Raw genomic sequence first — 12526 nt, forward strand, 5'->3', positions numbered from 1 at the left:
GTCACCCAATGGGTTGCTAACTGGATTACTGATAGAACCCACACTGTAAAAGTAGCCGACTCCAGCTCCAGACAAGTGACAAGTGGAGTACCTCAGGGATCAGTCCTGGGACCGCTCTTGTTTGCCATCTACTTCTCTGAAGTACAGGCCAACACTAAGGGGACTCTGGCTAACAAAGTTCGCAGATGACTGCAAACTGGGAGCCATTATTGGATCCCCAAATTATGTGGATACTCTACAAAAGGGCCTTACAGAAACAAATGCTTGGTGCCAGAGCCATGGACTCAAGCTCAGTGCCAAGAAATGTATAGTTATCCCCTTTGGGAAAAAACATGTATCCATGAATTACCATATAGGTGGCAGTACACTAAACACCGAAAGTGTGATAAGAGACTTAGGGACACAGGTGGACAGTGGTCTTACCTTCGATAACCACATTGCCACAACAGTCAGGAAATCCTTCTATGTGGCACACCTCATCACTAAGGGGTTTTCATCCAGAAAAAAGAAGGTCGTTGTCCCACTATACTCATCCCTCATTAGACCCATTATAGAATACAATGCCCCATTTGGTATGTACCTCTCAAGACATCTGCAACAACTGGAAAGGCCACAGAAATACCTCATTAAAAGAATCGCAGGCCTAAAGCAGATGCCCTACGCTGACCGCCTTAAAAAACTCCAGCTATACTCTGTCGCATATTGTCTACTCAGAGGTGATCTCTGCTTAACATACAAGGCCATGTCAAACCCAGAGCTGTTGGACATGCTACACTTAAAGAAATTCCAATCCCTCAGAGCCACACGCTCCAGGGATCTAAACCTTGTCATCACAATAAACAAAACATGCTTGAGGGATAGGTTCCTGACCCAGAGACTCTCCAGACTCTGGAATAGATTGCCCATACATGTCAAGCAGAGTGCCTCTTTGGCCCTCTTCAAAAGAAACCTTGACAATTGGATGGGAGAAAGGAAATTCACCCCGGGGATCACTTCAGTCGCCCTGCTAGACAGGGGTCCAGGGAAGTAAATAGTGTGGGAAGAAATAGCCAGGGAAATGTTATGGCTAGACTTGTATAGGCCCTAGGGCTGATAGCCTAGTACCAACCTATGAACCTATGAGTCCCACAAATACCGAAAAGCAAATGTGAAATCCCTACCCTACACTGATGCAAAACACCTGAAAAACAGACACATATGTGACATCAAAGCACCGCTTATACACTTCATAATAGCACTGCATATTTAAAACTATCTCCAAACAGCAGTATGTCATATCTAAAAACAATAAGCTGTATAGTAGTATACTATTGAATATCACTCTTAAACAAAAGTGAGCGTAACCTCAGTGATTTACAGATTCAAAAACTGCTGTATTTGTATTCCTACAATTGTGCTGGGGGAATACATCCCCTCACCCCCCATGTAGGTGGGCTGTGTACCCCACCCTGACATTTAATATACCAACTCCAAGATTGCACTACATTGTGAAAAAAGGTAAACTACAACTACACATTGAATGTTCATGTCTCACACTTCAGCGCAATCTCCTGTGGTAGTATAAACGATCAACAATTTCAACTTATCACCTCTAGCTAAACATAAACACACAACTCTACCTCTCCAAACACAAGCCGCTCAATAACTACCATTTGTTTTTTTTTTATTTTACAGTTAAAACTTACAAAAACATCTATACTAGCACCAGAAACTTGGAATGTAAAGTCCGCCATGTTCTTTTTACGTATGTAAGAGAAATCTTAAAGTGACAGCAGAATTTCACCACTTACCGATTCACCTTTACATTACAGTTCGGTATTGTGGTACTCAGTGTTTTAAAGTTTCAGGATTCAGATCTTTCAGTTTTATCATCTCGGTCTTCTGGTAATTTGGGATTTAGAAGTAGATCTGTGTGTGTGTGTGTGTGTGTGTGTGTGTGTGTACACACACACACACACACACACACACACACTCCTGCCGCAGTGTGTGTTATTTCATTTAAAAATTCTAACCTGATTTCTCCCCTTGTTTTATTTTCAGGGAGAGAGGAAGTGTTTAACTTTCTATTTGCCAAAGCTCTTTTTGGTTGGACTACTTTGGCTGGCAGCAGTAACCTTAGGGATATGGCAAACGTAAGTAAGATTTAAAAAGTATGTTAATAGTAGAAGTTATGAATTTTAAGATATTGTTATATGAGCGTACTTCATAAAAGACTGTAAGCTTTCATTCTTCCAAGGTCAGCTCTCCTTATTAATCAAAAACTGGAAAGATTCAAACATCTGGAAACTAGACTATAACCAGTAGTTTGGTGGTTTGACATTTTCTTGGTTTATTATTGGTTTGTGTATGTCTTTGTATCTTGGGGGATGGATCACAGTTGATGGTATGAAGTAGAAGTTTGACTCTAGGATCTTTGGGGTTGATGAGGGTACACATTCTGTAAAAGGCAAAGGGTGTTTTAGAAGGAATTTTTTAATGTGCATCTAAAAGTTGGGAATGGGAAATAGTTACATCCTTAATGGAGAAATTGCAGCGGGAAATGGAGAAATTGCAGCGGGAAACATGAGGAGGTTGGAATGAAGAAGTCTGTGGACTAGTGGGTTATTGAACAGAAGCATAGGAATGGAGGGAGCTTGAGCAGTAGTGAAGGGATAAGCATTTGCAAAGTGGATGGTTATGACAGAGAGGGAGACTAATTGTGGGGTTACTTTGTAGAGAATATCTGAAGTGCCACAGATGATAAATGAGAGAAATAAATGCTATTATGCTAGATGAGAAGTATGATAAGGATGATTTAAAAATGTGTTAAATAAGGAATGATTAGCTTTAATTATGATTACTGAAGAAATGTGATGGTTAATTGCTTTTATTGTTTAGTTAATATTTGGGACCTAAATGCAGTACTGATAGTAAAGGACATTATGTAAGTTTGAGTTGGGTAAAGAAGCTGCCACAAGTTTTATTGCCTGAGATATAATTGTTTAAGCAGAAATTCACCAAAATTGATTGTCAGCTTTTCAAGGAGTTGGGTGAGCACTCAAAGAAGTAAGGCTTAAGAAACCTGTTTGTTAAAAGAAAGAAAAACGCATGGTCATGCTAGGTAAATTTTCTAAAAGTAAGACCAGAAAATGCAGTATACATTAACAGTGGTCATGCAGTAGAAGACAATATAACTGACTCCACAAAGTCAATACCCATTTAAATTAACCAGTTTTGGCCAACTCCATGGAGCAGAGAAATAGAGCCCGGATTGTGATCCAGCTATCCAGAGATTGTTTAGCAACCTGGGTGGTAGAGGAATCAGCTGGTAAAGGTGAAGTAGAGAGAGCAGCTGATACTAGCTTCTCCATCCTGGAGGGGAGGCAGCTGGCTGTCTGCTGTACTGACATCAGCAAAGCCTGGGAGTTGTAGCTGGGAAAAATTGCCAGCAGCTGCTGGGCTGAAACAGAGGCATACATACAAAACAGCATGATGATGTAATGCTGTAGCTGGGTAGAGTAAATGTGCACGAGTGTGAGTGTGAGAGTATGTGTGAGTATGTGTGCACACACACACACACACACACACACACACACATATATATATATATATATATATATATTTGGGTTCCCTTCACAATATCGAAAGTTTAAAAGACTGAAAATCAAAATATTTAGAACTCAGAATATCAAAAATGGAATTTGTCCCTTCTCCACTCTTGTGTGATCTTGGAGTTGGTATATATAATTAACAGGAGGTGCAGGTGGCAAGATGTTTTCGATATTTTTGAGTTTTAGATATTTTGATTTTCAGTATTTTGAACTTTCGATCTTCTGACATAGACCCATATGTTTAGATCTAGTATGGTAGCTACTCCTTGCAGCTTGGGCTGGAATGTTAAGGTTTCAGCATACAATGTACATACTGACACACATACAAAATGCTTCCTCTGTGGCTGTCTGCAGTAGGGGTGCTCCCCCATCCCCCATTCCCACCGGATAGCTTTTACATCAAAAACAATTCATCCTACAATGATGTAGCTGCTTTAGACTAGTCTGAGGTGGAGGGGAACTGTGAATCCCCTATGGAGAGATTTGGGTTACAGGCAGCTACACTGGGAGACATGAATAACAATGCAGAAGGAGGGATCTGATGGTTTATAGGTATCAGGAATAAAAAAGCACCTGCAAAATTTTTGATAACCATTTCACTGAATGATAGATTCAGTGCAAACATACAACGCACGGGCATATGTATAAACATACAAAGTATTTTCTCTATAATCTATGGATAGTCACTTCATTCCATACTCCAACTCTAAACCTTAAGTTACTTACTTCTTCAGCTGAACAGAAAAGTTATTCAGTCAAATACTTTTCATTTAAGAACCAGTGAAAAATTACCACTGACTGAATACATCCAAGGATACTTTTAATTAGATTTAGAGCTTTTGTCTATAGTGAGACTTCATCAGAATAAGACACAAAACTGTAACACTTCCCTGTTCCTACTCTACCATTCAATTTACACTTCCTCATAATTAATCATACCCCTACAGGCACATCAAATAAAAGTTTCATTAAGACTTGAAAAAAATTAAACAATTACTATAGAGACAATGAAATATGTTTCTTAAAAACATGGTACATATAAACAATCTTAAAACTTTAAAACGTTCATATTCGGAATCTGAAACATATACACAACATCCACATTAGTCATTATGGAATTAATTTGCGCAGAATTCAGCCAAAAGATCTTGATGGAGTAACTGTCGACATTATTAAATGTTCTTCAGTCTAATGTCTGTGTACTGCCACAAACCTGTGAAAGAGGAGAAGCAAACAAGAGAAAAGACCCCCTTGATAGCAGATCGATCAGGATATAAAAAGTAGTAGTCTGAAAACATCATAGGTTAAAAACTTGAAAAATATGTTTGTGATTTACCTTTGCTAACTTCTTTAGCCATAGATGAACTATTGTTAGAATGTAAGTAACCAGAGATGGTCACACCGTTGACATTCCCACAGACAAAGTTCAGTTCTTCTGTGTTGGCTGTAACCCAGAGAGAGATTACCAAAACCTGTTCCAAGGATGTACTAAATGGATAGCCTCTCAGGGAACAGAAGAGCTGCTTTATCCTCTGCCTTTTGTTTTGGCAGCATCAAGGACCCCAGCCTCAGGATTTATTTAAAGCATGATATTTTGTCCTTTGCTAATCATAGCTGTGTATTAACTCAGATTTACTTTAGCAGCAGTAAAGGACCCTATATAGGAAAATATAGAAAAATTAGTTAATTGTAACTACAGTAAGATCAGAGAATAAATTCTAAAGTGGAATTGGTGTAGTACATTTACATTTTGTTTTGCTGGTCCTTTTTCCTATAACAAGAAGCATGAATGTATAGCAAGTTAAGTACCCAAAGCCAAGTTAAGCAGTAGTCTAAATATTCCCAGACGTGACAGCAGTAGAATAATCACCGTAATAAGAAATGTTTTTATATTTCTAATATTCTAAGACATTTCCTGTAGTCTTAAAAACGCATTTTATAGCATTTCTGAATAACTTCAAGTAATAATCAGTAAAAGTAAAGTTGATGAAGACATTAAAGGCAGTAGCAAGAACTTCTAAGAAAAGAAATTGCTATAATAAATGCCCTCTGCCAAAACTGTACATATTTTTGTGGTTTACTATCGTTTTGTCGACAGTTCGTGCGATTGACAAAATTTCAAATCTGGCTGTCACTGAATCAAAATCTCGGAAAAAAAAAATGTTGGAACTGACAACAGTGAATGCAATACAGCATTCTCTGTTGTCGATACCGACATTTCAGTACATCTCGCACTATAGTGGGGATCTTTCCCTCACTGTAGTGCGATCCCGGAGTTAGTATATCTAAATAGCAGGGTGTGTGGAGGGTGCAAGGGGGCTTGCCCCCCTGCAAGCATGTTTACTGTGCAATGCACAGTAATGGTGTCCCCAGAAGTGTGGTGACTGTTTCGAAAATGTCGAAGTCGACATTTGCACTCACCACATTTTGAGTTTATTTTTGTTCATTATTTTCAGTTTTGAGGTTTTCCTTTGACATAACCGCTATTTGCTGGTGTGTGATCTGATTAAATGATAGTAAACCTATTTTTGCTCTGTTTATTTTTACAGTACCAGGAGAACTCAGAAGGTGTTACATTACTTGTTCAGCCATTTTTCGATGTCTGTTTGTTCCACCAGTAGGGAAAATGAAAGACTGATGTGAACATACTGTTCAACTAAATATGGATTTGTACGAATCCCATAAATTCTAGTGAAATGCTTAGAAATGTTATTTTTTTGAGTAGCCTATATGACCATCTAAAAAAACTCATATTGATGTTTAACAACATGACTTCATAACAAGCCAGTCAATCTTGTTTCATTAACTCAATTAGCTTTAAAGTTATATTAATATTAGTAAAGGCTGAGATCTATATATATATATATATATATATATATATATATATATATATATATATATATATGTATATATGTATATTGAAGCAAGATTCCCAAGCGGAGTATTAACATTTATTTTGTCAACTGGTAAGAAGTTGACTTATAAACAGGAAGTTTCAGGTTTTAGTCACAAATCTTTTGTTCAGATAGAGAAATACCAAGCTTCAGTTATCTGCTTAGCCATTTTTAATGTCTTATTTTTGGACCTGAAATATCAGGCAGTGCTGTTAGGGTACATTTCCTGATGACTTCAAACTGGGTACCATTAGTACTAACTAGGAAAATTATGAACATTTGCAACTAGCATTATGCAACTGGAATACATGGGGTAGATTCAACAGCCTAACATTAAATTCTGAAAAATTATCATATAGATTTTTAATTGAAAATATATAAAACCAATAAAATATTTAAAATATCTGAGCAGTGTAATAGGAGGCACTTCAGTTTTATTAATGTCATGTATTGCTAGAAAGACTTTTAGTGTAATTCATCCATCCATCCATGCATACATAACGCTGTGACTTCCAGAAGTCATTAAGTATTGCTTCTTTTTGTGTAAATCCATAGTATGACCAGTCCTGGAGTATACCAATACTTTAGTCATCAAAAGTATGTATATATGCTTGTATCTGCAGATAGTAGCTATAGACCAATTGTAATCCTTTCTCCTTTGTCAAAAACTCTGGAGAAGTGTATCCAGACATAACTTATGCAGTACTTTAATTCAAACAACCTTCTCTCCAAAACCCAGCAGTTTCAGACCCTACCAAAATCTGTCAGCTGCTCTTCCAAATTTCACCAATATTATAAGTCAACATAGGAATGATGACAAACTAGCATCTACCCTGTTCTTAGATTTATCTAAAGCATTTGACACCATATCCCACCAGCATCTTCTTACTGACCTCTCATCACAACATAAGCTCTCACCCTTTCAACCAGTTGGCCATCAGTGTCCCACAAGGTTTTATATTAGGATCACTTCTTTTCAATATTTTTGTAAGTAAGCTGCATACTGCCACCCTTCTTACAAGCATAGTTCAATATGCAGATGTTTGCACTCTTATATGTGCAGCCCCATCCATATCAAAATTCCAGATCACCCAAAATTCCTTCTTCACAGTTGAATGGTGGTTAAAAATGCTAACTTCTTAATTGTAATAAAACAAAAGTATTGTTCTTCTCTTCAAAACGATACTGTAATCAGAAACAATCTTTCAATATACTTTATCCAGTGACACTAAAATCAAAGCAGTAACCCAAGTCAAGCTACTCTGTGTCATAATTGTTGATGGTCTCAAATTTGTACTTATTGCAAACCATTAAAAAGACAAATCAGACACTCATCTCCCTCAATAGCACCAAACAACAATCATATTGACAATGCAGAGAAAATGTTGGCTTCAACCCATTTACTTTCATCACTCCTGTATGCTTCCTCTATTCTCACAAACTTAAATGCCACTGATTAAAGCCAAGCTTACCTTATCTTACAAAGTAGCTCAATTTACTGCCCACTTAATATATATATTATCAGGAAAGTCCAACTGGCTAATACTCATTTATAATGGAGGCCCAGGGAGAAAAGTTCCATTTGTTTATATTACATTATACGTGGTTCCAGTTAAATACAGAGAAGGTGCATTTTTATTTGCTTTTATACACAAACAGTAGTTACATTTATACATTCTAAGATTTTACAGAGGTGGAAGTTACTAAGAGGAAGCCCCTCTGCGTTTTAGTGGATTGTACAGGCAGCAGTTATGTATAAAAATTGTTCTACCATTTCATTGAGAGGTTGAGAGTATTCTGTTTAAGGAGAATATTTGGAGAGTATCGTATAGTAAACACAAAGTCTTAACCTTATGATGAGGATGTGCAGGACCAGGATTGGGTAAGATATTGTTTAAGCAGTGATTTAAAACTGTTGAGATTGTTGGAGAGTTTTATTTGTGTGGGGATATTATACCAGGGTTTAGTACCATAGTGGGAGTAGAGCAAGTCTTCTGCAACATTATTTGACTGATTTGTGAGTGGTAAAAATTTGTTACTAGAACGGAGGTCTCTTGCTCAATGTTTTGGCAGTAATCTGTTTTTTAGTGCAGAACAATTTTCTGAATGATGAATGAGTTTGTGTGCTGTATTTAGTTGTGAATACGTTGGGTAGTTTTGCAGTTCAAGCCAGTTTAATTACTTTAAGCTATGACAGTGTTGGGCCTTATGAGGGAGAGTGGTACCAAATTTAGCTGTATTATTGGAGCAGGAGTAGAGTTTCTTTCTTTGAATATTTAAAGTTTGTTAGGATATGAGTGGCATATAAGAGAGTTGGCAGTAAAGATGGTGGCTAAAGTTTTTCTTGCAGTATCTGTAGGGAATCCATTGATCCTGGTGCTCATATTTGAGTCTGTCATAACGCCTAGACGTATACTGTGAATTTTAGTTTCAATAACAGTATTATTTGCTGATTTTATGGTGAAAGATTGCTTTTGATTTTGGCAACTTTTTGAGGTAAAAAGCATTAACTTAGTTTTCTTGGGGCTGAATAGGAGGTCTGATTCTTTGAGCCAGGTTTCTACTGAGGAGAAAGATTGTTGGGTGTAATGTCTTGGAGCTTATTTATTGTTGAGGCTGCCCATATTAATGCTGAGTCATATGTGTACTGAACTAAACTTGCATGGTGAGTGGAGGTGTGGAGGTTATTAATAAATATATAAAATAGGGGATGACCAAGGATAGAGCCCTGAGGGTGGTTGAAAGGATGAGTAGGTTTGTTGCCATTTAACTGCTTGTTGCCTTCCAGGTAGGTAACTAAGTAACCATGAAAAGGAGTATTGTGAAAGTCCTACTGAGGAGAGTCGAATTAGTTGTTGCTGGTACAAGACAGCATCAAATGCCTTTGACAAGTCTAAGAACATGGTGGACACAAGCAGATCATTGTTTCTATGTTGGTTTATTATACTGGTAAAATGTGGTAGGGTAGTAGTGGTGCTGTGCTGGGGCCTAAAGCCATGTTGTGTTTCTGAGAGCAGGTTATTTGAGGTTAGGTATTGCATCAGCTGCATATGGGTACATTTCTCTAATATTTTGGAGAGGGGGAGAGAGAATTGCAGTTGGTCTGTAGTTATTAAACTCTGTAGATGTGCCACCTTTATGCAGTGGTATGATGTAGGATTTTGTCCACAGTGATAGGACATATCTTTTTGCTATGGACCTGTTAATTAGTATGGACACAAGGGAAGGCTATGACTTCTGTGGCCATTTTTAGGTAGTCTAATGTTAGTTGCTTTACAGCTACTGACGTAGTTTTTAGTTTAAGGAGCAACTTCATTATGAGCGAGGTAGGTACTGGACTAAAACTGAAGAGCTGTGGGTGGTTTTGATTGGACAGGGGTAGAGAGAGGGGGACAGATGTGTTAGTGTCTGAGAGAGATAATATTGATTGTATAAAGTAGATATTAAACTGTGAGGGGATAGAGCCTGCAGTATTGTCTATTTTTAGAGGGAGGGGTGGTCTTGTCATGGTGGAGTAGTTTATTTAGTGATGACCAAAAATGTTTTGGGTTGTTCTGATGTTTGTTTTGTAGGATGGTATACTATGATTGCTTGTCCTGTTTGACATGGAGTTTTGCAAGGTTTCTAAGATTTCTAAATTGCTGGAAGGCATTTTGAGTTCTATTATTGTACCTGTTTTTCCAGGCTTTATCTCTTTTTATCATGAGTTTTTTTTGTTTCTTCTGTTAATGGAGTGGCTGGTGTACAGTGATGCACATTTGTTGATGTACATTGGAAGGGAGAAGAAATAAAGGATAGACATGTAATTAGAGAGTTTTGTTTGTACATAATGCATTTATGTATGTTTTTCACTATTGACTGTTTTTGCAATGTGTCCTGGGCTGAGCTTGAGAATGTTCGTACAAATCTGCTCTGCACCACAGTTAACAAACTGAAATAAAACTAAAAAATCAACACTGCCTTTTCAAGGAGGAATTAGTAGAGGTAACTTTGAACAGTGGCAATAAGATAACCTATGTTAGCAGGAAGTGAAACTTTTCAAAAATGACCTGAGAAAATATTATTTTACATGAAGAGAGAAGACACTGAACATATTGCCATCTCATTTGAGGGGTTGAAGGAAGCTTAGGGCAAAAGCGAGAAGCGAGAGAACAGTATCACAGAGTTGTACACAGTAGACTGCAAGTCATTTTCTGCAATCTTAGTTTGTGAGACAAAAGAATTCCATAGCTGAGCATAGCAGAAGAAGTTGGGTTGTGGATGTCTTAACAAAGAGGGGAGTGACAAATGAGAAAAAGCCAGGGGAGTGCTGTGGGTAGAGTAGTGTTGTGGTCAACTTCCATCATGGGGCAGGAAGTAGATGAGGGAAAAGCATAGTAAAATGTAGGTAGTAACTATGTCTTAAAATGGAATCACTAAACTAGCTTTGTTTACAAATATTTAAAAATGGGAATGAATAAGCTACATGGTATTTATATCAAAGTTGATGTTCAAATGGTTAATATGTTTCCATTTAAAAAGCCATTTCTGTCCTCTGTTCTGTCCTAGTGGAGAAGCAGGGGATTTGTGTTGGTTTGCTTCAGGTATCTGTTTTTAACATTGGTTCTCATTTGCATCACAGTTGTCTCTTATGGTGATAACTACAGATCTGAAGTAGTTTACTTCATTTGATCTTTAACCTGTGGGTATTGGATTTGTAACGGATCCGAGCCAGCAACTTCACAAGCATCTGCTCCGAGCTCCTCCCCCTACCCATAATACGCCACCACTATCTTCCAACCCCCAGATCTCGTTTGCCGCGGCTTCGCAATGCATCGTGATCCTTAAGCTCCAGGTTGTGAGTAGATTTTTTTCCCCTGTTTTTTAGTGTTCAGTGTGTTTGCTGGTAGTTTAGGGCTCCTCCCTTCTTCCCCCTCACTGGTGCGTCAAGTGTAGGCACTTTTCCTTAGTTTTCATGTAGTTCTGTAGTAGTTAGCCTCCTCCCCCATTAGCCTTTTGTGTGCTTGTGGTTCTGAGTGTGTGGCAAGTGGAGAGTGTCTTTAAAAATCCCTTTTTTGTTTCTTGGGACTGGTTATGGCTCATCTCCCAAAACAAGTCTTCAAAAGATGCACTGTGTGTGGCAGCAAATTGTCTCCTGCTGATGGCCACACTCTTTGTGTTCTTTGTTTGGGTGCTGCCCATCTATCGACATACTGCAGTATTTGCGTGAGTTTTAACCCATGAGCCCTCAAAAACCATAGGGCTAAACTTATGATGAAGGGCCTGCTTCTTTCTACGGAGGCAGCCACCTCCACTACTGCTTCAGTCATGACTGTAACAGCCTCTCCTTCGACTTCTGCCATTGCTTCTCCCCCCTCCCAGGCTGGGACTCATCCTCCTCCCTCTAAGCCTGTGGAAGGGGAGCATAGAAAGGGCAGAGAGAAGGAGAGAGAGCATAGGAGTGACAAGAGGAAGAGGTCCCCGGACCTTTCGACTCTGACCGGGCCTCCCCCCAAACTTCAGACTAGGCACCGATCTGACTCCCCTTGGCTCCGATCTCCTAGGTTTTCTCCGGAGCCAGAGGAGCTCAGGCCATCTTCTAGAGCTTTGGTTCTTCAACCCGCCAGGTTGGAGTCTATGGCTTTGTCGTGGTCTACCCGCAGTCTCTAAGAAGCTGACATGGATAAAATGATGCAGAGATTTATTCGCACATAAATTCACATGGGAGTCTTGCAGGCCCCCTCTACCTCTGGGGGGGAGGAGCTTGCTTCCCTTCTTTACACCTATGTCTCCTTCTCCGATCTGACGCTCTGTTTCGGAGTACATGGATCCGAGAGTTCCCCTAGTCAGGGCATCAGTGCCGACGGTACCTGTTTCCTCGACGCCGGCAGCTGCCTGAAGCGTGTCACTTCTGACTAGTTTGGATCCGAGTGGTTCTCAAAGCTGTAGCCTGGGTGTCAGATCCAAGGGGGGGTGGAGTTTTTTCCATCGGCTCCTACCTTGTCAGGATGTGGCCACCTCCTTGGCGCTCCGCCTACTTCGGGACCGGCTCCAATTCCCACG

At 39.0% G+C, this 12526-nt stretch overlaps 1 protein-coding gene across 2 annotated transcripts in view; it reads left to right on the forward strand.

Moving 5' to 3' along the window:
* The window catches only part of TMEM181 (transmembrane protein 181), a 1372946-nt gene that overhangs the window by 1156498 nt on the left and 203922 nt on the right, over positions 1–12526 (forward strand). For both annotated transcript variants that reach the window (XM_044061980.1, XM_044061981.1), the window contains exon 10: positions 2041–2132. In XM_044061980.1, coding sequence (XP_043917915.1) covers positions 2041–2132 — 92 coding nt within the window. The remainder of the gene's footprint in view (positions 1–2040; positions 2133–12526) is intronic.

The sequence above is a fragment of the Protopterus annectens genome, chromosome 1.part0, assembly GCF_019279795.1.
Source record: "Protopterus annectens isolate FY-2018-M chromosome 1.part0, PAN1.0, whole genome shotgun sequence".
In the NCBI taxonomy this organism is placed as follows: Eukaryota; Metazoa; Chordata; order Ceratodontiformes; family Protopteridae; genus Protopterus; species Protopterus annectens.